The sequence below is a fragment of the Pseudoliparis swirei genome, chromosome 15 (genome assembly GCF_029220125.1).
Source record: "Pseudoliparis swirei isolate HS2019 ecotype Mariana Trench chromosome 15, NWPU_hadal_v1, whole genome shotgun sequence".
Taxonomy (NCBI): domain Eukaryota; kingdom Metazoa; phylum Chordata; class Actinopteri; order Perciformes; family Liparidae; genus Pseudoliparis; species Pseudoliparis swirei.
In genome coordinates, this window is record NC_079402.1 from 8,590,707 (window position 1) to 8,618,686 (window position 27,980).

General features: G+C 43.3%; 2 protein-coding genes across 2 annotated transcripts; one reads left to right on the top strand and one right to left on the bottom strand.

Moving 5' to 3' along the window:
* Positions 1-4,266: 4,266 nt before the first annotated feature.
* smad2 (SMAD family member 2) lies at positions 4,267-24,640 on the bottom strand. Its single transcript, XM_056432105.1, has 11 exons — positions 24,486-24,640; positions 21,154-21,662; positions 16,698-16,787; positions 15,940-16,133; positions 13,613-13,747; positions 13,338-13,412; positions 13,083-13,136; positions 12,635-12,847; positions 12,230-12,367; positions 11,423-11,567; positions 4,267-8,289 (listed from the first exon to the last, which is right to left on the bottom strand). Exons 2-11 carry the CDS (start codon positions 21,402-21,404, stop codon positions 8,166-8,168), a joined length of 1,419 nt encoding a protein of 472 aa, XP_056288080.1. The 5' UTR covers positions 21,405-21,662; positions 24,486-24,640; the 3' UTR covers positions 4,267-8,165.
* A 1,649-nt stretch (positions 24,641-26,289) lies between these two features.
* Positions 26,290-27,801, top strand: si:dkey-175m17.6 (N-acetyllactosaminide beta-1,3-N-acetylglucosaminyltransferase 2). The gene has a single exon (XM_056432107.1). It carries the CDS (start codon positions 26,290-26,292, stop codon positions 27,613-27,615), a length of 1,326 nt encoding a protein of 441 aa, XP_056288082.1. The 3' UTR covers positions 27,616-27,801.
* Positions 27,802-27,980: the final 179 nt, after the last annotated feature.

The following is a 27,980-nucleotide window of genomic DNA, read 5'->3' on the forward strand; positions in this document are numbered from 1 at the left end:
CATTATGTGTGGCGTGTCAAAAATATATAGAAGGAACAAAAAAAGGTCTATTTTGAATGAAAAGAGACATACACTCTCCTGAGGAGTCAACTACACGATAAGGGGAATCACTTGTGTGAGTGTACTGGGTGTGCAGGGCCTCGAATTAAAGACAATTATGGGAAACTTCTATCCAACTGAGCTCCACAGAGTGAAGCTGGTGAGATAAGTTTCTCAATGTAAAGGACCGACAGTAAAGCTGTTGCATCTCCCCTATAAAACCTTGACCAGAGAAGACCTGCTGACTGCGCCCCCTCTCTTCATTTGACGACAGCGATTCTCGTCTCCTTGACTCCCTGACCTCTAGTCTATCTTTGTCCCGGCGCTGCATCGCCACGACCCACTGAGTCAGTGGAAAACTCATTTAGGCCTAATTACATGGGCCGGGCTTCTGATTCTCTTACTTTCTTTCACTGAAGAGTCACTTTTCTTTCTTTCACCCCTTCTCTGTTCTCGTCGCTCTCTCGTTTCTTCTCTCCTTGTGCTCCAGTTACCAGATCAAGGTAGCTGTGCACTTGCAGCCAGCCAGAGCACACACACAGGACATCCAACACTCTGGTGTGGCCAAGAGGCCACAGGTACAAAGCCTTTTCGATGGCGCATTGTTACTTCCTCAGGGTCAGCCATAGGTTAGGGCCCAGTCTTAATTAGTTGACATAACTTATACATGATTACCCCTCTTCAGGTCCTATGGTCCCCAAACACACGCTCACACACAAAGTGCCTTTCTACTAACTGCAGCCAACAAGTAAAGAGAGTGTGTCCTGCAAAGAAACACACCAACAGAGGAGAGTACACACACACACACACACACACACACACACACACACACACACGCGCACGCGCATCATGTCTAAGGCTTAGGTCAGGGAGGTGAAATGTGAGGAACCTTACTCCAGGACGTCAGATAGCACAAACACAACGTGAGAAACAAAAGTCATATTAATGATAGATGACAGTCTGGGGTCAGCAATCAGGTCGTATGTCAGGACCTACATTGTCATCAGCAGGAATCACATACGTGAGACCGGGAGAGTTAAATGTGTATATTTATTCATTCTTTTATCCCCCCTGTGAGTTTCAGGTGGGATTTCTACTTTCGATATATGGACATAAACATAAAGCCAGATGTGAGGGATGAACGGCAATGGATAAGAAGCCAACACAGCGGAATTTTGAATTGGTCTTCACTGAAATATGTGATTTAAGATGGGCAAAAACTGAAGACAATATTAAACGTTAATTTGAGCGCAACATTGTGTTTAATGTAGCTATACTGTTAAAAACAACAGTGTCATTTCTTTAACTCAGAGGCCAACAAAAGCCCATAATTACACTGCGATATACTCTTAAAGCGAAGTGATATTGACAGAATATTCTCTTCTTCAGGAGCATTTGCTTACGAGCAAAGAAATTTGACCCGGCCAAACTCACGTTCTCGTGAAATCCATAACACGCCGTAGACTAACAGGCTGGCGTGAGCTCAGTGTTGCAATACGTACAGTACGCCGCCGACTGTAATTTACCAACCTGAATTACTCTCACAGTTATTGGAAAGCATTTTGCATTTGCGGACTGCTGCATGAGAGACAGCATGGTTACAGCCTGTCGGATCAATACCCGGCCCATAAAGCGGACGCCACAGTCACAGGAATGAACCGGCTCGTGTCTGTAAAGCATTCAGAAGCATAAACATGAGCTGAAATCCGTTCTGCAACCACGGGAGACGAGAACGACCGCCACCATTACCAGGCAACATTACACTCCCGGAAAGTTTAGGTACACTCAGGATGTAGGATTAATTTGTTTGGGAAATGCTTACTGCTCGGTGCTGCAATGGGGCTCGGGGGAAGGGATGAGATCCAAGGGCCAAAAACCAGAAGGAAGGAGGGTCGGCCTCCAACAACAACAGCTTAATGATGCTCTGGTAATGGAGCACAGTCGGGTCACTTAGAAAGAGTACTCACTCACCCTGGCAGGCGGGAACATACTTTGCCCACACAGCGCCACTGGATATGTATGTGCACTATAACGCAACACAAACATGCCTAAAATATCTAAAAGAACAAGTGGAGTAACACACTGACAGGAATCAACCAATCTGGTGACTTCAGATGAAAATGTGCCATTTATTTGCTACATTTGGTACATTTGGGACATGTTGAATGTCAATGTGGCCGACTAATGCAAATAAAGTAAATGCTCAACTCGCTCTCAAAGGCGGTTTCACTCTCAAGCCACCAAAACCTCTCAGCTGCGCTGGTTTTTAATGAGTTTTAATGTCTCCGAGATGTTTAACTGTGCTAAGTAGCCTGCTGCACTGCGCACAGACGGGAGGGGTAAAGGCTCCACTCGCTGATAGTAAACAAATCTAAATTATTCAGAGGGAGAAATTAGCATTTTATTTATTTGTTATTCATCAATTACCGTTTCAGGGTTTTGATCCAATGTCTGTGCGTGTGTGTGTGAAGGAAAATGGAAACATAATTGCTAGTCTTAGTGGTGGAACTCAAGCAAGATTGGATTTTCTTCAGGCCCATATTGTTTGTCTTTGATGAATCTGCTTTGAAATGCAACTTCTAATTCTTACCCCCCCCCCCCCCCCCCAACAAATAAAGTACTTTAAAATACTAATTTCCAGGTTGTGACCGACACAAACTTCACAGACTATTTTAAATGCAGGTTATGAGATTTCTTCTTGATGTAAAAACAAATGAAAGTCGACCACACTAAACACAAATATGTATATGATGGACACTATTAGAAGAGGATCACGGTTTGTTTGTGGAGATTACAAAGCGAACAACAACAAACGGGTTCAACTTGACGAAGACACAGACTCTTGCTCGATGTTCTTCCATCAATGGGCATCTACCTCCCTCTGCTGGCTGTCGAGGGAACCGCATGTAGCGCCACGAGCACAATGTGGAATCATACCTGCAAAGTAGCATGGTTATGTTGTGACATGGATATATAAACCGCATTCAACTGTATATCTTGGATGTTCATTTTTGGAGTCTAAAACGAAAGGAGAAGCTAAAGTAATATGCGTTTTTAATTATAACGTCTTCTTGCGATTCAAGAGAGTTGGGGACAACATTGTCTTGGGCATATATTACGAAAGTGAACACAATATACAGGACTGTCTCAGAAAATTAGAATATTGTGATAAAGTTCTTTATTTTCTGTAATGCAATTAAAAAAACAAAAATGTCATGCATTCTGGATTCATTACAAATCAACTGAAATATTGCAAGCCTTTTATTCTTTTAATATTGCTGATTATGGCTTACAGCTTAAGAAAACTAAAATCCTATCTCATAAAATTTTAATATTTCCTCAGACCAAGTAAAAAAAAGATTTATAACAGCTGAGTGTTTGTCAAGGCTCAGGAAACCCTTGCAGGTGTTTCGAGTTAATTAGACAATTCAAGTGATTTGTTTAATACCCTACTAGTATACTTTTTCATGATATTCTAATATTTAGAGATAGGATATTTGAGTTTTCTTAAGCTGTAAGCCATAATCAGCAATAAATCAGAATAAAAGGCTTGCAATATTGCAGTTGATTTGTAATGAATCCAGAATGCATGACATTTTTGTTTTTTTAATTGCATTACAGAAAATAAAGAACATCATCACAATATTCTAATTTTCTGAGACAGTCCTGTATATCAAACAAGTCTATAGTCCTATAATCCTAAAATACATTATACCACTATATACATGCAGGTATTTTAAGGACTCAAATGAAAGCTGATATATTGTGTGAAACGATTTATTTTCCTGATCCAATGTGAGGTTCTGGGACAGATGTCTATATGTACAGATTGTAAAGCACTCCGAGACAAATTTGTAATTTGTGAGAATGGGCTATACAAATAAAACTAAATGAATATTAAAATTGAGTAGAACATTTGTGAAAACATTATATAACACTGAATTTATTGTAAACCTATTGATATATGGTCAAATTTACATACAAAAATGCAAAAGTTTCAATTGCTTTTTATGTGTATCTAAAGAATGTATTACTCAACTTTGTGTGAATTCTTAAAACAAGTCATTCTTTTTTATATTCATATCCCAATTGTATCATTATCTAATTAATAGATACCATTGAATAATATATAATAATAAAGTATTAGTGTCTAGTTAGTATATTAGCTGTTTTGAGTTATTCATAACTGCACCACTTCAGACTTGCAACACAAGACACAAGTTCCAGTTGAATTGAAACATCTTTATTAGTGTACACTGTAAGAAGTTGATTGAATATGTAGACTAGTTGGAAAGCAGATATGAAGATCATCATCAATGTTTGAAGAAGGCAGAAATCCTAACAGCTTGTCGTCTAATGGAATATGCTCCGCTGATAGCAAGAAAAACAAACGGCATGTACGGTCAAATTAAAGTACAACTATACAATAACATCACCAGTGACATGTAGAAACTTCACTTTCTCCAACTAGCAACCCTTCTCAAGAAGAGGCTTGTTTGGGGATACACAATTGTCATCACAATAAGAAAAAAAGAAACAAATGTAATCTGTAAAATAGGGACGTTGACCCTTAAAAATGCTGAGCTGTGGTCGACATGAAACCGAATTTGGGCTGATCTTCAATCTCCAAAAACTGAATTCTGAGACAGCTGGTTGATATTGTTGGGTGGCAATCGTTTAAAAAGAAGGAAAAAAAATTGATACAAAAGGCTTTTGTTGGACCCTGGTAATATGCATAAAACAGCATACCTAACCATCAGGAAATGTGTTTGAATACATAGTCCAAACTAGTTGCCGCCACTGCATAGACACACATATGTATTGTTTTTAACGGCGATACAACCACCGTAAAAAAGAAAAAGGTAACACTATATATTTCCATCGTATGTGCACTGACCTTGGCAGTCGGGTCAACTTTGTCCCCCCCCAAAAAAAGACAAGAGCAGCAAAACTGACAGGACGGACAGGTAGACACACTGGTCTCCAACTGGTCACAAGCGATACCAGTTTGACCCAGGAAAATGCTCGGTGAATGGAGAGAAGGGTTTTCCTTAAAAAGAAGTATCCTTCGGGATCCGCAGTGTTGTCTCACAATCCTCAAAACGGGCCGCCGCACATTTAATCTTTTAATGGTCACAATATGTATATTTAAACACCAGCAATTCTGGACTTCTTATCTCAGTCGTTTGTTAAAAAAAAATGTCAAACAAATCTTTGTTTAAAACACTTATTTGGAGTTCCATAACTAGTTCTTTAGAAGATAAAAAAAAAGATGTTGCAGTAGAGTGATCGAACCGGAAACGTCAACGTGGTTTGCGTGCACGCTGGCATGACAGAGCACCGAGTGAAGACCGGCGAAAAAGAAAATAAAGAAAGCTTTCTGGAATGTGACGGTATGAGCCAAGACGTCCTGCTAATGCGGTCGGATACCGCGAGAGAGGAACTCGCAGAGAAGTAACGAGGCCTCGCATGGAACGCCAAAATATCAGGTGTGCATATATGAACGCGCTGAAATATTTTGGGACATTTGAAACATGTGCAACCATACACGCATAAGGAGTCATGAGGAGTCAAAACATATTCAGAGTTTGGATTGGCCGCAGCGTTCCCACTGCATGTTGGAACGTCCTACATCGCTAAAGCAAGACAGACTTCCACAAGTTCACCTTCCAAAGTCAGAGCTTTTAAAATGAAAACCAACTGCTCATGGAAAATATTACTGCAGCCCAGCTGCTGGATTACATCCAAATTATCTCTAAAGAAATCTGAATTCGTTAATTTTGCACGTTTTTTTTGTTTTTTAAACAGGTATCTTGATTTGTTTCTAACAAGTTGTAACTCACCAAAAAAAAAAGGAATTTGGAGAGTTTAAACTTCTTGAAGCCAATTACATAAGAAAAAAACCTTCAACAGCAGTTCGGCTTATGACGCAGCGGATCTGCAGGGTAAAGGACATATTGTAAATACGTGTGTTCGGTCTTTGGGACAGCACTATCTTAGTTCGGGTCGCACCCATCGAGCTGAAGAACGAGGGAGGCGAGAAACTCCCGTTCACACCGGCTGGAACAGCCGATGGATTCAAAAGTTTTAGCAGCCAAAAGTCAGGTGTTGATGGAAATAAAATGCCGTTTATGTTGTTTGTGATCACTTGGTCACGACGTGTGGACAGTGACAGCGTTCAAGCCTCTGGTAAATACTTCATCGTCAAGCTGTGGTCATTTTTCGAATGAAGGGCATATTCTAAAAAAATACTGAATTCTACTAAAAGGGAAGAAATGGTTAAAATGTCTTAAATATATCCATATATAAAAAATACGTGAACATACAAAAATGTAGCGTAAACAATGTGTGAAGAAAATAATAGCTCGTCAATTACTTAAAGCTTGAATACTAACGATTTGGACTTAAATACCGATGTGGGTACCAGCTGGCTTTTAGATCGGGGCGAAACATTTTATTACAAATCAAACAAACGCTCTTTAATAAGCCAATACGGGCAGTATATGGAAGAAAAACTCTTTATAGTGAACATCCTTGAAAAAATATGGAAGATATCTTTTGTAATTGTCTTGATTTAAAATTGGGCTTTTTAACATTCCTATCTGTACATTTTAAAGCATATCTTGCTGTATTTTACAACAAAAGGCAAATTTCTTCGAGCAATTTCAAGTGTGCATAATTTGGGGGCAGTGAAAGTACAGTGCAGAAGCCAGTTTTAAGTCCCTGTAGGACTTGTCTTCCGATCGATAAAATGTAAATAATGGGGAAACCGTGCGCCATTTCAAGCGTGTAATCAAGACTCACACCATTTCTACATCAGTGAATCTTTAACTGATGGGCGTTCATATAGTTCTCCCTTTTGGACAGTAGGGGGCGACATTCAGATTCTTAAACTGCATTTATAGGGCGTGCGTCTTCAACCGACATCTCCAAGTCCAACATACAACTTTTCCTTCATAAGTAGGCCGATATAATCGTAAAAAGTTAATGAAGAGAATGTAAAGAGAGGGAGGGAGAGTGTATGAGCATGCAAGTCAGAGCAATTTATTGCGTTAACTGGGGCTAATTTTGTACGCCTTTATTACAGCCGGAAAACAAGTCGAATGATTGTACGACGTTCCAGAGGAGGGACACGTCCTTATGCTCTCGCTGTGAAAATGACTCATTCCAGTTATCGATGCTGGCTGGCATCAAACATCAAACCCCCGCTGCACACTCACGGTCCCACGGCACAGAGCGACTCAACGCAGAGGAAATGACTTGTCGTGATGTCACGAGTAGCAAAGTTAAGTGGCGCAAGAACTGCAACGGGGTTTCGCCTGAGTGCAGGCGTATGCGTACGTACACGTGAGGACAGGGTGTGCAGTATTAATGAAAGACGACGCGCTCCCCGCCGGTCCAGCGCAGTCAGGCGTGTGATCGCGACATTATAAGGCCGATCAGGAGAAATGCAGGAAAAGTGGCGAGCTCAGCTAAAAATGGAATGGACGTTTGGTCACTAAAAGTAAGGAGGGAAAAAAAAGTCCAGGCGTGACTTTGGTTGAACACGAGTTAAAGTGGCGGCACGACCGTTGGTCCAGCCTCGTGTAAACAGAGATCATGACGGCGAATCAAAGCGGTGCTGTGGCAGACAGGTAATGGGGGGGGGGGGAGGGGGGAACGACGGCTAGTGGTTGGAGAGACTGCCTAGAAGGTTCACACGCTCAATCCCCGTGACAGCCGCTGTCGTGTCACCGAGCAGGACAGTTAAGCTCCGTGCCGCTTAGCGCTTCTGGATCAGCGCCTCAGTCAAACAAACATGATTCAGTCTGGTCCATAACGACATCGCTGTCGTCAGTTTGATATTGCCGGGTGGTTTCAATTATCAGGTCCATGATTACTGGAATGTAATCCTGACTTGAATCCAACAGAGCCAAAGTCGGGCCCACTGTGACATCGTTGTTAACATTCCACTCTTGTCCATCGGCGATGTCATCCTCCTGGCCCATTGTGTAATCCTTTTTCTTTTTATGATAATGTTGTTGTTGGTGCGTCAGATTAAGACTGCACGGTGGTCTTCCTCCGGACTTACTGGACAAATGTTGTGAAATGTCAGTGACTTTGCGCCTCCAGCAGCAGAACCCCGTTTAGGACATACTGGAGCACCGCACCGATGGGGAGCCCATCTGGGTCAGCACCTTATCCAACCACTGGAGGGGGCCGTTGAGGTGCAGCTCAATCCAACAGGGAGTGCTGGTTACTGTCTGACGCCTGTAGGAATGAAAAATAATACAAATAAAATGAAAAGGTTAAACAACATCTTGTTTAGTCAAAGCTTTATGGCATATGATATGTTATATGCATATCCCGATTAGAATGCGCGTCACAACCCTATTTGTAGATAGTAACAACCTCACCTATTACATACATGTTAGTATTTACTTTCAGCACTGAATGGATAAACGAGGAGACATATTCATAGTGCTGCAACTAACGAATATTTTAATAAATCGATTAATCTGTTGATTTTTGCTCCATGAGAAAATAACTTCCGCCATCCACCACGGAAGAAATAACCACTATTTCTAGGTTATACTTCTTGTGGATCCCACACACGTCGTAACATCTAACGCCCTCGTGTTTGGGTTCATAAAATCCCCCGTAGGCGCATACAGCTCGGTGAATGTCATCGACTACGTCTGGATGACTTCCGCTTGCAGCACCACCAGAGCAGCAGCAGCCAGTTAGATTCACCAACAGCGGAGCGTCTCAAGCTGATTGGCTTTCGCAACGCAGCGTTCCATCTGTCCTATACCACTGCTCTGCTCTTTTTTCTATTACGGCGCTCTGTGCTAAACTCAACTTTTTTTATACTAAAAAAACATCTCTAGGACTTATTGATTGCCGTAATAATCACGCGACACAACAAATCGATAATGAAATTCGTAGCCTACTATTTTACTCATCAATTTTTATCGATTCGTTGTTGCAGCCCTACATATTCTTACTTCTCCCAGTGACCAACTGAATTGATGCAAAATAATTAAAGCTAAAGAATCATTAACAGTCAGATTTGAATAAATAAATACTAAAATATATATAGAATACAAACAAACAGTAGTAGCCCAATACAAGAAGTAGTAGTATTGTTAAAATGTGTAGTGGTAGAGTACTTTGCCTTAGGGATGCACCGATCTGATCGGCGCCGATCCATATCGGCCGATATTCCCATTATCGGTTTTGATCGGCGTTCTCAAAACGGCCGATCAGATGACGTAACATCTGCGAGAACTATCAGAGACATTTCAATCGCCGCGCATCGCAACGGAGACGATGCGCCCGGCGAGGGCCGACAGAGTGAGAGGTCCACGAGGGGATCCTCACGCACCGAGCGGCGTCCCCGTCCCCCGAGTTGAATCACTGGGTCAACTCAGCCGACTCTCACATGTCTGAGCCCCTAGAGACTGATGCTCACGGTAAACGCATTCGATCGGGAGCGCGCAAGGGTTTTGATAAAGTTAGCGGAAGGATTTAAGTGACAACATCCGGTTTTGCAAAGTTAGCGGAAAGAACCACGTGAAACAACATCCGTTTATCAAAATAAGATGTCGACAAATCATACACGAACATATAAAAGTAAACAATGAACTGATTTTGTATCTTTATAAATCGTTTGAGATTTAGCTTAAATTATGCTAACATTAAAACATTTTTACTGTACCAAGGAAGAGTTTATAAAAATAAGTCAGACTTTTGTATGTTAAAAAAAGTCCTGTATATAGATTTCCCCAAGAGTTCCAGGAAATGAATAATGCAGTTGTGTTCCATACATATCTGAAATCCCCTACAATAGCAATCAAACAATTTTTATGTATCAATTAGGACATTTTACAAAGTAAAAGTTCTAAATGTTTAAAGAAATCGGTAATTTCTTTAATGTTTGAGTTGCTTTATATATGTATTTCCTCATAGTCCTAGGCAATAATGCTACACAATAAATAGAATGCTTCAATCGACACCGTGATCGGTATTATCGGTGATCGGCAGATACTGATTTCAGTGATCGGTGATCGGTATTATCGGTGATCGGCACCAAAAACCTGATCGGTGCTTCTCTACTTTTCCTCAAAGCGATTTGCAACAAATAAGTCAACAATAAGTGGATGGGACATTGCGTTGGCCAGGTTTCACCAGATGACCAAACACAGCAGACTACAGCGTGGTCCTGCCAGGCTCGGCCTGGGCTCCACAGAGAGGGGAGACATTGACTTCTAACACAGCGACCAGCCAAAACAGACCCCACAAACACCGCTGTCTGGCTCCTGGGAGCGTAGGGACAGCGAGCAGAGCCAGGCGCAGAGCAGATGTTTGCTGGGCGGGCGGTTGGAGGGTCGGAGAGACACACGGACAATGACAAATGCTGTGTAATCGAGATTATATTCCACCATTTGTTGTAAAATGTCAGAGACGATTTTCCACATGCAATGCAGACGATAGCTTGCAAAAGCTCAAACAAACCTTTTACCTCGCAAAGGCTCATTTACTTAATGAACGTCGTCACGCCACCATCTTTTTATGCAAACACAGACCTGCATTAATTTACCTACATTACGCTGAGGGGGAGACGAGGGCAAAAGTCCCAAACACTTGTGCTATTTGATCAAAGGAATGGCGTCAGGTTTTATCGTGTGTCCTTTGATCCGTTTGATCACAGGCAGCTGTGATTTAAGATCGGAGGGTGAAACCTGAACTGCTTTCTAGGGGCATGTATTATTGAGGGCGGGGCTGGATTTGGACTTTGAGTCTTTCAAAAATGATTGCAATACAACTACTGACACAGAATCAACCCCAGGATTTGTAGTTTTACTTAAGCAGGACACCTGCCTGTGCATAATAAAGTGAATTAAAAAAAAACTTCATTTGAATAAACTTTTATTCCAATAAGAGCAAAGTTTCTCCTAAATACAGGGTAGACCTAAGAGCCACAGTACCCAGAAGTTAAGCTTCAGTCAAACCAGCGATTATAACAGCCAGATTAGGTGAAGTAAATTGTAAACATTGTTTCTGTTGATCAATTTCAAACAAGTGACAGTGCTAAACATGAGGACATGGAGGGTGTCTCAACTGGAGGAAGCGGTGTCATATTAGTGGTGTCACACCATCAAATTATTTATAACAACCACCAACAGTAGCCACTGCTGAGCCTGCATGTCCCCGAGCTTCCAGCACGATCTCTTTCATGAGGACACACTCATTCATTTCACCGTGCAACTTTCTGGCCCGACTAGACCCCGACAACCCCCCATCCACAGAGGATAATGGTTATAGAGCGAGGGGGGGGGGGGGGGAGACAGAGACACGGACAGAGAGAGAGAGAGAGAGAATGCTTAAGAGCGTAACACACCTGTACTCTGCTCCCCAGCCCTTGACAAAGCTCATTCTGATGGTGCACATCCTGGTTAGTTGGTAGACTGCCTCAAATCCCTGATTGACTGACTGGGCCAGCAGTGCAGCAAACTCCTGGTTGTTAAAAATCTTCAGATTACAGCCTGCAGAAAAGAAAAGAAATATATGCACGGGGTGAGAAAACACTGGCACAACAATGGAAATACGTTTCCTTATATCCCAGATGAAGCCGAATATGCTGGAATTTTTTTTGAAGGCGTTTAAATGTACTGCGGTTTAGACAATGTGTGTTTTTCTAGTTTTTCTACATTGCCCTTTCTACGAACATAACTTCGAAACACCGAGCATATGCGCTGTGAAGTGTGGGTGTGCTGCGTGTTGGTGGTTATTCTCCACCCCTGAGTGTCTCCAAGATGCTCGTTTCCCTTCAGTACACTTCTGTGCCTCAGTAATGATACTGTTCACACTGCTCATTTGGCCAAGGATGAAATGTTCAAAGTTGCATGGGCAAAGCCGAGTCAGTGTGTGTGTGGGTGAGAGTCTGAGAAAAGACTGTCACATGGTGGAGGGCATTGGTGCCCCTTCTCAAGCTTCACTTTATCAATGCCAGGTGAAAGAACTCACGGTGTTCCTCACTCCAGACACCTGGCACCATGAACGTTAGCCATAGAAGGCAGAGACACTTGTTCCTTTGCAAGTTGCCAGATAAATGTTTCAACTATGTATCAAAATGTCGGCGCCTTTTGTCAGTTGTGGCCATCTGGCTCAAGGGGAAAAGGAAGAAACACTATTATTGCACATGAACCTGGTGGTATCTTGCAGACTGTGGCAGGGTGCCAGCCGTATCGCTGGTTGCAGTTGGGGCTCTGGACAAAAATGGCACTGTCGCTGAGGCACTCGGCAAACACCTCCCCTCCGATGTAGTACAACCGCACACCACGACCTAATGCAAAACAGGGATGGGAAAGAAAGGGAAGACGACATGAATCATAAAGAGGAAATTCTGAAATAATGTGCGATAGAAAATACCATTTATATTCGGAAACATATCTAGAATCAAATTCATTTAAAAATCTTTCTTTTCCCAAACCCTCAGAACTTTCTATGATGACAACAGCCTCCCAAAAGTTTCCCTCTCTCCCACTCACTTCCCAAACAAAATCAGTGTACTGATAATAATAACTGCTGTGATCCCCGTCTCTGTGTTTACCTATATGTCTCCTTGTCATTTCCACAGTTGCGTTCCGGTTTACATTGCTGAGAAGCCCGAGACAGAAGCGTTCAGAGTTGGAGGGGTCGGTGAAGCCGTCGACTGTCAGAGATGGCTGGGAGGCGTGGAACGTCTCTCCGACCCGCTGGTTCAGCTCATAGTAGGCTATCGAGCACCAGAAAGCGGGTTCGCTGTAGGTAACCGGCTGAAGGTCTGTGAGGAAATCGAGGGGGGAACATTTTACACGTCACCAACCGTTTACGAAAGATTTTCCAGGCCTTCATTTGTTGACAAATTCTAAGATTGTGGCCCATTTCACTTTATGACAGATGTCAATGTATCGCGGCTCTACAACAAATCAAAACAATTTATCACACATTAATTCACTTTTAAGAGATATATCAACCTTCAATAACATCAAAGACGAACTGATAAAGAGCAGTCTTACCCATGGCATGATTGACAGGTGACAAGGCCCCGGGTGACATTTCTGCAGGTGAGCCTGAATGAAAAGAGGAACGGACATCACATAAGCCCATTTTGTACGTTTACCGTTTGTAGTGTTTACGTTCACTGCTGCAACAATGTACATTTGTCAGCACAAGACAATAAAGTGCTTTGAGTAAGATTTTAAGCTGTGGAAACTGACCCAGTTGATTTTTTTTCGACAAACGGCAGCTTGTACACGAGCACGAACACCTACCTGATTCCATACTTTGATTCATCTGTTGGTCGCTGTTTTCTCCATCTTCACTGATGTAGCCAGGTGGAGGAGTCTCTGTTAAATTTGTTTTAATTTTAACACACCACACCAACAAGCAATAAGAACAAATTTAAAACTGATGCACATGATCAGAAGGAGTGAGATCTCTGCAAGTCAGCATAAAGGTGACGCGTGTACATGAATAAATCTAGTAGTGCTGCTAAGGCAGGAAGAGAATAAAACAAAAGTATTTGCTCCCCGACCCGCATACAGACCTGGAATATAGTTATTAGGAGGGTCAATGCCGACAGGGAAGTTGGTGTTTTCGGGGATGGAGTTTGTAAAGTCATCTAGAGGAGGAAGCTCGGTGAGGATCTCTGTGTGGCGTGGCACCAACACCGGAGGCAGCACTGGCGAGAGAGAGAAGTGTCACCGAGGCCCATGTGAATATTGCTATATAGATGAAAATTACATAATTAAAGTGGACAACATTCTGCTTCTTATGCAAACACCAAAACACAGACTAAAGGTGCGTTCACACCAAAAGCAACAACAAAAAATTCGCGCGACTGAATCCCATGAAAAGTCAACGTACAGACGCGTGTGGCTGCGATAGACGCAATATTTTCCCGGGCGACGCGATGTGGGCGACGCGTTTTCAGCGGCGCAATTTTCGCCCCAAGTTGAAATATTTCCACTTTGGAGGCGGTAATCTCCCAACTCGGGCCAATCAGCTCTAGAGTTCCGCTCTCGTAGCGCTGGAAGCGGAAGTCTTTCAGGCGTAACAGTAACTTCATCGGTGAAAGTGACCGAGCTGAGTGAGCCTACGGGTGACGTCATGAACCCAAACACGAGGGCATTAGTGTGTGGGACGTCCACAACAAATATAAAGCAGAACTAGTGGTTAGTTATTCTGGTGGATGAAGGAGATGATAACGGTCGTTACGGAGACGAGACACGGAGATAAGCCCCGCCCCTCGCGGAGCATCTCGACGCTCATGGCTTGAACACGGTGAACGGTCGAGCGAGTAAACTCACGCGTTTTGGGCGATGCGAAAAATAGTTTGGCTTTTGGTGTGAACGCACTAGGGCTGCAACAACGAATCGATAAAAATCGATTATTATAATAGTTGGCAACGAATTTCATTATCGATTCGTTGTGTCGCGCGATTATTACGGCGCTCAATAAGTCGTGGATTATAATAAAAGTTGAGTTGAGAGCAAAGCCGCGCAGAAGAAACATGAGCGGAGTGGAGAGAGAGCACAGACGGAATGCTGCGTTGTGAGAGCCAATCAACGCTGAGCTGCCCCGCTGTTGATGAATCTAATTGGCTGTTGCTGCTCACGTGGCGCTGGAAGCGGAAGTCAATCACGTAGTCGGAGACATTCACGGAGCTAAGTGCGCCTACGGTTGACGTTATGACCCCAGACACCAGGGCGCTACATGTTACGATGTGTGTGGCATTTCCACAAGAGTATAACGTAGAAAACATGGTTATTTATTCCGTGGCGGATGGCGGAAAATATTTTTCCATGGAGAAAGGCAACGGAGATAAGCCCCGCCCCCTCACCGTATGAGGCGTTTAACCCATAAATAGCCAACTCAGGAGAGTAAAGCGCTGTCAGTCTGTTTATGACAGGGTTCACCCACATCCTGACCAGTGGGTCTCCAGGACCTTTCCATGACTTTAAACCAAATTTCCATGATTAAACATTTTGTGAAAACTGTCTATACATGACAAAGTGAGAAGATGTAGTATTTAAACTAACAATGAGAATTCCAAAGCATACAGTATATATTCCATGTAAATTAACATTTGAATAAAACAAATTTGCATTACATTTCCAATTATTTTGGGATTTTTTTATTTTTTATTACTTTTCTAGGCCTGCTAATAGCCATTTAAAGATTCCATGACTTTTCCAGGTTTTCCATGACCGTACGGACCCTGTTTTGAATAAAGGGTTGGAAAAAAAAATTGGTTTTGTTTTTTTATCCGATTAATCGATTAATCGACAAAATAATCAACAGATTAATCGATTATCAAAATAATCGTTAGTTGCAGCCCTAGAACGCACCTTAACCCTTGTGTTGCCTTCAGGTCAATTTGACCCGATTCAATGTTTCACCCTCCTGTCGCCTTCGGGTCAATATGACCCGATTCAATGTTTAACCCTCCTGTTACCTTTATATTTACTAACATATTTTACCCTTGAGGTCAATATGACCCCAGCTATTAAAATCTCCAGAAAATTATTTGAATTAATATTGTTTTCCAAGTTTAAGTGTGAGGTACTTTATGTTTGTTTGTTGACTCCCGAAAGAACACCGACATTAAACATTGAATCAGGTCAAATTGACCCGAAGGCGACAGGAGGGTTAAATATTGAATCGGGTCAAAATGACCAGAAGGCAACACAAGGGTTAAGAAACAAACCCATCTAGAGTGGGTTTCTCGACACAAACCCGCAACTACTCCAAAATCTCGCAGTCATTACAGACTTACAAGAGGGCACCATGAAGGTCTCAGCCAGCAGTGCAAGGAGAATAAGAACTATGTTACAGAAAACACACACACACTCAATTCTCAAGGATCATTACCAGGCGTCTCCACTCTCTGGTAATGGTAGGGATTGACGCACACTTCATCCTTTTTGAGGTTGAAGGCGAACTGGCAGGAGTCAATGGCCCTCAGCTCATGGTGGCTGTGGAGGTCGGGCCATCTCCACAAGCGGCAGTAGATGACGTGGGGCAGGCCCTTGCGATGGGACACCTGGAGCCGCCCGTCCAGTGACCTGAGCAGGTCGGGAGAGAGGAGAGCTCAGTCATGTGCCCAAGTCTTAGCAGGGGAATACACACAGAGGGGGGCCGGGGGGGGTTACCACTAACTCTCCAGACAGCAGAGATCAGAAGGCGGTCTATGCCTTGATATCTAAAGTACATTTTGTGAAACTCATCAGCACAGTTCTGAAGGAGCCAATGAGCATTGCATTTTAAACTAGTCCTTTGCAAAGCACAATTTGCCTGCAATGTACTTATTGTAATAGAGTTTGGAGGTTGCAACTCAAATAATGCTCAACGATTTCCTTATTGGCTGCATATATAAAGCATAAACACACAAATGGCAGTTTGAGATAAGGTTGTATCATGAGTGGCAATTACGCAACAGATATTCATAGAGTCTTTCTGTGATCAATAAACAGAGAATGCCACACACACACAGACAGACACACACACACCTATGTGTGTAGTGACACTGCAGATTACAGAAAAAACAAACAGATGAACAGTCAATGAATGAATGACTAGATGTAAGGCGATTGTTGACTCGTTGTGTGTTTGAGTGAGTATATATTCACCTGCTGTGGTCATGGTATCCGTACATGCCTGTAGAGTCCCACTGCTCTATCTTGTGGCCTGAGCCTAGACCCCATAGATCTGAGCAATTACTACAGACACACACACACAAACAAGTGCAAAAAGGATAAAAAATAAAATAAAACAGATGGTAAACATGAGGCGTTTCATTCCAAATCAGTAGGATGAAATCACAAACATGTACAGTTGGTCTCTCATTGGCACGAAGGGAGGACCTAAAAAGAAAAAGATCCCTCCCTTGCGTTTTTTTCAAAAAGAGACACTAACTGGATGACAGGTGATTATGGGACTAATCCAAATTGGACAGGCGGTGATGTGGAGCGGTCAGGCGATGCAGGGGGGGGGGGGTCAGACGGGGTGGAATGGGGACTGCGTGTCAACACATTTAGAGGAAAGGCGCAGCCAGATGATTTCGTCTTCCGATGCCTCTTTTCCTGCTCACATTATGTGAACGTTCACGTCTGATCATTTCACTCATTTTTAAAAAAGAACCACAAAAAAATAATATATATATTTATATATATATATTTTTAAAGGCTTCAAGTATAAATGATTTACTGCATTGTCTGATTGCACATACCATCACACACATGATTCACATTTCTGCTGATCATCAGGATTATTATTAAGACAACATGTGACAAGCAATGCGTCTACGCAACAACAATATGTGAATGAGGAAATAAAAGATGTTTAATAGACTGTACAAGATGTGTCAAGACAGAAAGAAAAAAACAGATGCAACGCAAACGTGTGTAAACAAGCGCAAAGTGCGTGTTGTGTGTACGACTGAAGAAAGCACACAACCAGACTGTTTGCCAACTTGTTCTCTGGAGCGCTTTGAAACGTGTTGATACGAAGGAGGGCAGAGGAGATCCGGCTGTCTTATCGGAGCATGGCAATTGCCAGGCCTGTCTGTGCGAGGCCTTTTTCATCAACACTTTATCAGCGCACTCAAAGAGTGCCCCGCGTGGACCATCTCAAGACACAGATTAAGTCGTGCCTTGAGAGTTATCGGTTGAACCAGATCGTTTGCAAAAAGATGATGTGCTGCTTTTACACAAGAGAAGAAGAAACAAAGCTTAACATGAAACCGTTATCTCGTTCTCGGGTCATGCACATTGAAGTCCCAACTCAAGAAGCTCCCCGTGCCTATCTCCAGACTCCTTCAAGCTGTTGCCCACTTCCTCAGTCACATTGCTTCCTGCATCCACTCGAACAGAGAGATCCTGGCCTCTCTCCACTGGCTCCCTGTTCGTTTTAGAATTGATTTTAACATTTTGCTGATCACTTTTAAAGCACACCTAGGTCTGGCTCCAAGCTACATCATTGAGATGTTAGCCCCTTATGAGCCAGCACGCAGCCTTAGATCCTCCGGTGGGGCCCTTCTGGCCATTCCAGAGTCGAGGCTTAAATAAAAGGGTGACCGTGCTTTTGCTGTTAGAGCCCCTCGACTTTGGAACGACCGACCGGAGGGGATAAGGCTCGCAGAATCAGTAACTTCTTTTAAATCACTTCTTAAAACCCATTTATATAGAACAGCTTTTAAGTGATCTAGTCTTTTTATGCAGAACTTTGGTTCCCCTAATTTAGTTTGTCTGTTATTAATTTATTTGGTTTTTAATTTATTTATTTTCCATTTTATTTTAATATATACTTTTAAATGTAATATTGGTTTCTTGCTATTCCACTTGTTTTGCTTTGACTCTGTGGATCACTTTGTAAACATTGTTTTTAAAAGGTGCTATATAAATAAAGTTATTATTATTATTATCTGCAAAGCCCCCCACGTGCCATCTTGTGACAAGCCTCCACCACCCGAAAAACGGAAGGGGAAAAAAAAAAACGTCAACTCCATAAGCCGGGACTATTTTTTTACTCACTAATTCCAATCTTTACGGTGTAATTATACGGGGAAGGCACCTCTCTTGTGGCCTATGTCATCAAGTCAACACGAGAATACCATCTCACCAACCAGGGAGAGAAAGCACGTCATCGTGTGTTCACGGTGTTTGTGTAACAATAATTGCCGTATTCACCAAACACGAAAAGCTAACGTAAAACCAGCAGGAGATGTGACTCATAAGAGAAATAACATTTGTTGGTACGGTCCGAACCCTGCAATCCTCAGATGAAACAAAAACATGTTAATCGAATAAAAGCGCTCCTCTGGAGGTTGAAGACTCCAGTGGTATTCGTGCAAATGCCTCACAAGAACCAGCATCACCTTATCAGCAACACTTCAGGAGCTGCTATCAAGCCAACATTCCTCAGAGGGAAGAAACACGAGAGTTCTGGCATCATCGTGTTTCTTTAGCCTAACGTGGTTCGACTTCTACCTTTTTACCCCATATGTCTACAATCCGGACCGGCATCAGATATAGCCGAGCACTTAGCGTGACCACGTGTTTCGGTGTGTTATATATAAACACTGCAGCGTCATCTTGGATCGATACTTTAGACGTTCTGTACATTTGATATTCGGACGTGCAAAGCAGCGAGTGGAGCCCAGGTGTAAATCTACTCGGCGTGCATTAAGACTGCAACGTGATTAGTTCTCCTCCCCCCCCCCCCCCGACCTCAGCCGGAAGTCTGTGCAGAGTGCGTTGCTGAGAAACTACCCGCCCACCGGGAACATCCCGCTCTGATATCGCCGTCGTCACGAACGGGGAGGATGAACCCTTTCATGGGAAAGTAAAAGTAAACACCACGTCGACCGACGCCTGCCATGTTTGTTTTCCCTGCCACCTCTCCGGCCTCTCACCCGTTTCACAAAGCGTGGGTGAATTGATGTCAATACACAAGCTGTAAATGCAAACACACTATCTGATTGTTGTCTGACCGCACGCATACCAGGTTGACCAAAATCGCATTGTAATATCCGGTATAAATTAGGTTGCGATTGCCTCTTTCTTTCTCTCTTTCCAGGTAAGCTGATCTGTGACGGACGTGGGCGTGCAACGGGGAACACATTATATTATTAATACTTGTCAAACTGAAAGACACCGGGAAGAAAAAGAAAGGTTAGACAGGTAAAGAACATTATAGACGGGGAAGCTTATAAAAGCCTTCACAGAGCAGCCCGGTCATCTCCTGTTTCGGCTGACCCTCCGGGGATTGATTGACGTTAGTCACATACTTTGCCGCCTTCGTCACGATAAGGTTTCACCTGGCCTCGGCGGCTCGGTTCGTGCACCTTGTCATGCGACACGGTCGACACTGACAACTGACAGACACATGACCTGCCACCATTGAGGCTCGACAGTATCTACAGTATACAAGCAAGCATGGAGGGGGACCGAAAGGGCAGCGGGGCATCGATAGAATGCAATGCGGAACCGCCACCAGCCGTGAGCGGTTACTCAGATCGTCTCAGCTTCCGCACATAAATACTTTGTTTACTGCGCAGTAAGTCTCCCTGATGAAGCAAAGTTTTTCCAGTTTTTACTTCCAAGTAGATGTGCGTCGATAACTTTTCTTAATGACCGAGTACATCTCAAAGCAGAGAGGAGCCGATGTCGAGCACCGATCCCACCACATTACTCAAACGTGTGCCATCACATCAGCCGACGACACAAGATGGAATCAAAATATGTTTAGTTTCCTTTGCCAAAGAAAATTTCTGACCAAAGAAAAACAATGGTCTACACCTAAAACTAGTTCAACACATACAAAAAACATCCAGGGCAGGGATGCACCAACTATGATTCATTTTCTTAACTTGTAAACATGTCACAACAAACTGAAAAACTAAATTAATAAATATTCAATTGTCATTCTTTAAATATGAGCTTAGTCGTTTAGTCTAAACCTAGAATAAATGAAATTCTTTCGCAACCACATTTCCAACTCAAATTTAAATTGTAAACATTTGAATCTTCCAGTGACTGCTCAGAATAGAGCAATCCGTCAACCAGGCTGTGTACACATCTTATGCATAGAGGTAATGAGATCTAACAACGTTCACAAAGTTTGGTTGCCAACATATGTTGAACATCTGTTTCCCCCCCCCCCCCCCCGAGCGGGTTTCACTTCTGCTGCCTCGCGAACCTATGGCACAACAGATTGAGGAAGTGGATCTGGTGTTGCGCAACAGACACTTTTCTTTCTGCAAGACTGTGATTGCCCATCACCCTGCCTCTTACTTTCATGTCTGTCGACACACGTTGCTGTGCAGATGGCTGCATTGGGGTATCGCTGTGCACGGGGACTGTGCGCTTGTGTGACCGTGAGTGCAACGTGAAGTGAGAAAATAATTTGACATGTAACAAAAATGTGGCACGCTGATCCCACATTCATGAGAAAATGCATCTGTCTTCTCATAGTGTTTGTGTGTGTGTGTGATAACCAAGACCAACTGGGGACAAGACACGCACAGAATAATATAGAACTACAGAAGGGTAGGGGTGTGTGTGTGTGTGTGTGTGTGTGTCTCACCTGGGTATGGTGACACACTTTGTGTTGCTGTTCTGCGTGCTGATGGCTTTCTCGAGCTCATCCAGCTGCCCGGTCTTCTTCAGCTTCTTCACCAGGCTCTTCACAGCCTTTTCACACCACTTATCCTCCTGTCCTCCTCCGTTCTGCTCCCCTACTCCTCCGATGCCCGCGCCTCCGCTCCCCGTTGAAGTCTTCTTCCATCCCAGCAGGCGCTTCACTACCGGCGGAGTGAAGGGAAGGATGGAGGACATGGTGGCTTGTGTGTTTGTGTAAGTGTGTTAAGCGAGTTGTGATGTCCCTCTTTCTCATGTGAGGAGAAATAAGAAGAGGGGAAATAGGGTGATGGGTTGTTGTCTGAAATGCTGCTCGAGATTTTCTTTTTAACTATATATGTACTTTTTTATTTATTTATATCCAAGCGAATTAAGACATTGGTCTTGAGGCGTCTGGTGAAACGTCATTTCAAAAGCACAAAACGTTGGGAGTGAGAGGAGTACATCCAAAGAAACCTATAACAAACAGATGGGACAGAAGGGAAAAGGACACATTAACTCATTGCATAACATTTTCTCCAAACGATAACATAAATTATGGCAACACGAGAGAATCATGAACAGCTTTTTTGCTAGAGCCACTATCTCCCCCTCACTGCTAACTCTCCCACCGTACAGCACTGTATGCATCAGTCAGACAGGCTGCCTTTGCCCCGCACACACATTGCACGTTTAAAAAAAATGTTTAGCCATTTCTGTCCTTGTTTGGTGAATAGACTCTTCCAAGATGTACTCTACTGCAGGGTTCTTACACATTTTGACCAATGTTTTTCCATGACTTTAAACCAAATTTCCATGACCAAACTGAAATCTCGGTATAAACATGACAAATTTAGAAAATGTTGCGTATTGAGAGCGTACGCCGGCTTATATTTTGAGCGTCTTTCTTTAAAAAAATATATTAATTATTTCAAACTCGGCGTAAATGAACATGTGACTAACAAATTTCCATGACTTTTCCAAAACTTTGATGATTTAAGTTTTTTCCATGACTTTTCCAGGCCTGGAAATGACCATTTTAAAATTCCATGACTTTTCCAGGTTTTCCATGACCGTATGAACCCTGCTACTGCTGGTGCACAATTGCGCAATATTGTTTGGTGCTTGACCATTCTAACAAGCGTTTGAACCAAACTAGTTTGTCACCTTGCAAAACCACTTTAACTTACATCCCTTTAACGCAGAGCTTTATTTTTAACGGTCCCTTTGTTGACAGGGAAATAATCGCTTGCATACTGAATATCTTGCGGGTATTTTTACATATAGAAATACAGTATATTTGATACTCTATCTTTAGTATGACTTGGATAACCTCAACAACTCGTTTTCACAAGTGGTAACAGGGTGAGTCACAGCTCCAGTTACTTAACTTCACATATGTTTTTAATAGTGCCGGCGCTCAGCAAAAAACACTCAAAAATTTCAAAATGTTAAATGTTGTTAAATAATTAGCGATTTTGCGCCAAATGAAGGGGGTATAGATGATCATGTGTAATTTTTATTTCTTTTGAAGACAATATACATTCACGCAGGAGAAGAGAGGAAATACAAATATGAGGGGACAAATATATGTCAATATCTGAACTAATAATTTGCTAATCCTGCACTAAACTCTGTTGTTACATTAAAACCGACCACTGTTCACCCGCTCGTGCTCAGGTTGAGCGGTGTCGGACCGCGTTCAACCCCTGGTCTGGGAGCAGGTGAGCAGCTCGTCGATTTGAAATGCATACGGGACAGGCAACGGTGCCGAGAAAGGCTAGTGAAATGTGGAACGCAATAGTCGCTTACATCAAACACATGTGACCGTTTGTTCTGGCCAGCTCTGATTTGCAAGTGTAACCGTATCCAATATCGCTGTATTGCCGAAAGATCCAGTTTCCTGTCTAATGAGGAAACGCACATGCTCAGACAGAGGAGCAAAGCCACAGGAGGACCGACAGAGAATACTCCAATTTAATTGTTAAAATCAAATTTAGAAATGGGCCTTCTTTTGATTTATTTTCTCTCCATGCCCCTGGACCTCTCAAAACAAAAAACATGTGTTATATGTAGCTTAATGCAAACTATTATTAAAAAATTAGACTGGAATAAGAAAGAAAAAACACAAATCGCACCACTCGGTGATGCCAATTTCTCAATTTAGCTGTTGGGGGAGGAAGGGATAACTGTCCTTAGCTTGGTACTCTGAAAGCCCAAGCTCCTTCTAAGAATTAATTTCACAGGCTTAACCCTCTGAACTGCTTGCTCGTGGTGCACGAGGACGAATGGCTTTGAGAACGAGTCTCCTGGAAAGAATCAACGACAATCCAAGTCACCTGCGGTGGCTCGGTATCGTCTCAACATTGAAGCATGCTTATCCATCAGGAGCCACAGATACATAACTGATTTATTTTAGTGTGCGTGCGTGTGTGGGGGGGGGGGGCTTTGTTGCCGGAATTAAAAGCAGCCTGGTGGGGGGGGGGACATACGGGTTTGAATAACACGCGCTAGGTTTTTGTCACCTTGATTTGAGGGTCATTGAAAAAATAATTATTTACCAAAAAAGAATGGATCACTAAGGAGCGGGTTGCTAAATGTTGATAGCCTACACAAAGAGAGAGAGAGGAGGGGAGAGGGGGGAGGGGGGCTTAAAACTCCTACAACCTTTTGTTAGTGGGGTAACCCCGGGACAAAACCTCGCCGTGTGCGGGAGCCTTTCAGACTGAACAGAAAGTCCTTACGTTAAGAACAACACGACCATAACAAGAATAAAAAGCTGTTGTGGACACAATGCATAAGTCAACTCGAAATGCTGACCACGGCGACCCGGGCCTTGTGGGCAAAAATAAAGAAACGCTATTTTTGTGTGCGTCGTCTCGTCATTTTTGTTGTGCGTGTTTGAGAAAACTGTCCGTTACGGGTCATCTACTTCTTCTCCGAAACCATACACGCAAACACGATGAGAACAATAAGCTACCGCGACGAGGGCGATTCACCATTAAACTGCTAGCGCGCGTGGACTTTGACAAGCTACACAGAAAGAGAGAGAAAACGAGTCGATGTGCGTGTCTTTTTCTGTGAGCTGCAGATACAGTGAAAATATTCTGGTTTCTTTTGTCTCGAAATGACTGAACACCCCTCCCTCCTCTACCCTCCCCTCTCCGCCTCCAAAAAAAAAGAGTATGAAAAAAATACGCTAGCAAGCTTGCTACTTTGTGTCAGACAAATAAAACAGGACTGCTGTGTGTTGTTGTCGCTCGCGAATCAAATCCGCAACATTGTCGAAAACGCACTTACCCGACGAGAAGCTGAAAGGGCGACGAACAGTCGTTCGGGTAACCTGTCGGACGCGTGTTCATCTTAAATGCATCCAGAGAGACTTTAAAATGTATTTTCCACCTCTGAGCCTGCCGGGATGATGGCCCCTCATTCAAAACTCAACCAAACATGTATCGCCTCGCTCGTCACACAACACGAGCGGGGAAGGGAGGCCATGAAGCCCCGCCTTTCCTCTCTCCCCATTGGCTAATTCCCGGAGTTCAGCCGATAACCTGTTGCCAGACGCATGTTGTATTGGCTGAGGGTTTCCGTCCGTCAAACATGTCTTTACATATACGAAGGTATGTCGGGGATGTTTATCAGTGGTTGCCTTGATTGTCCTCTTTAAGGTTGCATCATACTGCCGCTCGTCAATTAAAACGAATTGATAGAAACAACTCATATGGGCTTATCTTTACAATGCTTTCATGACGCAAATCATCCTAATGATGACAAACTATATGTAGCCTACCAACATGTGATACCCTTACATTCCGGATATGATAGTATAGGCAACAGAATAGTACATGTTCACAAATCTGAGTATAAATATGAACTGTATAGCCTATTTCCTGTTACATTTGGAATGTTTATTTAGATTTTTTTGTAATCAATTGTGCCCTGTTTTAAATTATATTTCTTTGTTAGCCACATTTACCTTCAAAACGTCATGCACATATGCATCATGTTTAGAGTAGTCTATTGATCTTGTTTGTATAAGGAGACATGTTGAACCATAGCAATTGACATGCATAGGGCTTATAGGTGATCCCTTCAGTCATCTGGCCACATCATGCAAATATGCCGACAAAAAACGTTCATGCAGCACCTGCATGCAAATCAAGTCAAATCATATCTCTGTGGAGAAAACATTATTTCCAGATGCCCCGAGTTTAAATCGGTCTTTTGTCAGCATATATAGCAGCCTGCGTTAATCCTGTGAGTATTTTCCTGATGATAAGGAAAGAGGCGCATGCTCAGTGCGCAGTTACCTGGGGACCTGTTGCTCAGCTGCGGCTGTACTGCGGTAAGAGGACGCCTGTGTTCGACCTAAAGGATGCCCATCGTGTTCCTTCATCGTTACGGACATAAATGATGCGCGACAGAATAGATGCCATCAGCTATAACAGCACTATAACCAAGCCGGATGAAAACACGACAACAAAAACTGGACACCACAAATCACTGTGTCTTTAAAAAAAATCTCAGTCGGCTTGAAGATCAGAAGCGCTTGTGAGTATTGTTTAGCTTTGTCTTAAATTCATTGTCTTCATACGTAATTGTCTGTGTAGATTCCATATATTGAAATTCAAGTTGATGTGATAAAAAGGCAGTATGTTGGAGACTTTATGAGGCTATTTTCCTTCTTTAACAGTCAATGTTTTACATGCAATTAGATTAGATAATTTGGAAAAAAGGGGGGGAATAGATATAGGGCACTCAAAGCCCTAAAAAACCCTAAATAAGTCCAAAATAATAAAGTGTGAGTCAATCCACTCCATTCGTATTAATCCACACTGTGTCTTCAGGGGCTGTGTGCCTATCAGCAGGTTGATGCCCTGAATGTGTAGACTAGAGCAGATAATAACTCTCACTGGACCATCACCAAGGAGACAGAAACTCCAGAGGGTTACCTCCAGTGTTAGCTCTAAAAAGACACATCACAGGTACACCCACGTCAATGTGGTTCAGTCAGCGATGAGTGCACTTTAAATCTGATATGATTTGTAGATAAAACATAAAAATAAATCTCTTTATGTGTTATTTTGTACACTAACAGGCAATGGGCAAATTCTGCAAATGCAATAGCAGACTGCTCTGCATGTGCCTTCTCCCCTGCATGATGACCGGCCACCTTCTGATTTACATCATGGTGTCCATATTCGTCACCATATCATACGCGCCTCCAAAAATAACCATCCACTACATTGCCTCGGGGAGTTCCGCTAACTCCTCTGCTCTGGCCTCTCACCCACTTGGTCCTTTCTGGAACCTCCGTCTGGAGGACAGTGCAGTGTGGAACCAGTTGCAGCATGTTTGGGACCGCCAGCACAACCCAATACTGAGAGGAAATGCGACTGAGCCGAAGGTTAAGCTCGGATCGGACATCGAAGATGAATGCTCTTCTACCTGCATGTCGCACAAGTGTTCAGTCCCTCGGATGCATGATTTTAACAACTTGCCAGAGCAAATGAGGGCATTTATAATGGCAATGCACTGCATGGAGTACCCCCTCCTTATCAATCAACCCGGTATGTGTCGGAGGAACAGGAGTCGCTTTGGTGCTCCCATGCTCCTCATGGCCATCAAATCACAGGTGGGGAACTTTGAAAACAGGCAGGCCATCCGTGAAACGTGGGGACACAGTGGCCTGGTGGAGGGAGAATCCAGCAAGAAGGGTGGATTAGTGCGCACGGTGTTCCTCCTCGGAAGGCAGGACTCAAGTACAGGTCCTCATCCGGACCTCAGAAACCTCCTGGAGCTCGAGAACCACAAATACGGGGATATCCTGCAGTGGGATTTCAGAGACACTTTCTACAACCTGACCCTAAAGGACTTGCTGTTCTGGCATTGGCTCCATCGGTACTGCCCCACGGCCGTCTTCGTGTTCAAAGGGGACGATGACGTCTTTGTCCGAACAGGTGCCCTTCTGGATTACCTGCACCAGCAGTGGGAGAACCACAACCTGTGGAAAGCCTACACAAACAAAACTGAGCTTGATTTGTTTGTGGGGGATGTGATCTATAACGCGAGGCCCAACCGGGAGCCGTCCACTAAATATTACATCCCAGAGCGTTTCTACAAAGGCGTGTACCCGCCGTACGCCGGCGGAGGAGGGGTGGTGTATTCTGGCTCGCTAGCGTTGCGATTAAAAGACATGTCCGAGAGGGTGCGACTTTTCCCAATAGACGACGTGTATCTGGGCATGTGCCTGCACAGGCTGGGCCTCTCCCCGAGTCATCACCCGGGCTTTTTAACATTTGATCTCCCAGAGTCGGACAGGGGAAACCCCTGTGCTTACAGATCTGTTCTGTTGGTGCACAGACGGAGTCCCAACGAGATGCTGACCCTGTGGCAGCAGCTCCAGGGTCTGCCAGGCCACTGCTGAGGCTCATTTGCCTGCCAAATAGGACTCCTGAGTGCAGGATGAATGATGCCGCCACACTCGTTTAGGAAACGCACACACTGCGAGTGCATGTTTTCTCTCAAGCAGGCAGAACCCGGTGCAGTACACATGCAGTGTATACGTTTCCTTCCAAGGGTTACGTCAAATTGAGGCGGAGACTGATCTACCTCAAAGTGTACTTTTATTATGAGGGCATTACACAATAAGGGAGCATACACGCTACTTTAAGAAAATTAATACATGTATGTATTTGTACCCTTTCAACTTCAAAGTTTTATTTTACTATACCCAATAAAGAACACATCATAACTGACATGTTTTATAATGTTTGAATAGAATATAGTTCA

What these genes read in the sequence shown, in the direction of transcription:
- si:dkey-175m17.6 (XM_056432107.1), top strand. Translation starts at nt 26,290, where the DNA reads ATGGGCAAATTCTGCAAATGCAATAGCAGACTGCTCTGCATGTGCCTT.
- smad2 (XM_056432105.1), bottom strand. Translation starts at nt 21,404, where the DNA reads ATGTCCTCCATCCTTCCCTTCACTCCGCCGGTAGTGAAGCGCCTGCTG. An exon ending in CCAGAGAGTGGAGACGCCTG is followed by an intron (nt 13,748 to 15,939) that starts GTAATGATCCTT and finishes CTCTCTCGCCAG; the next exon opens with TGCTGCCTCCGGTGTTGGTG. An exon ending in GGCTGGGGAGCAGAGTACAG is followed by an intron (nt 8,290 to 11,422) that starts GTGTGTTACGCT and finishes TCATTCCTACAG; the next exon opens with GCGTCAGACAGTAACCAGCA.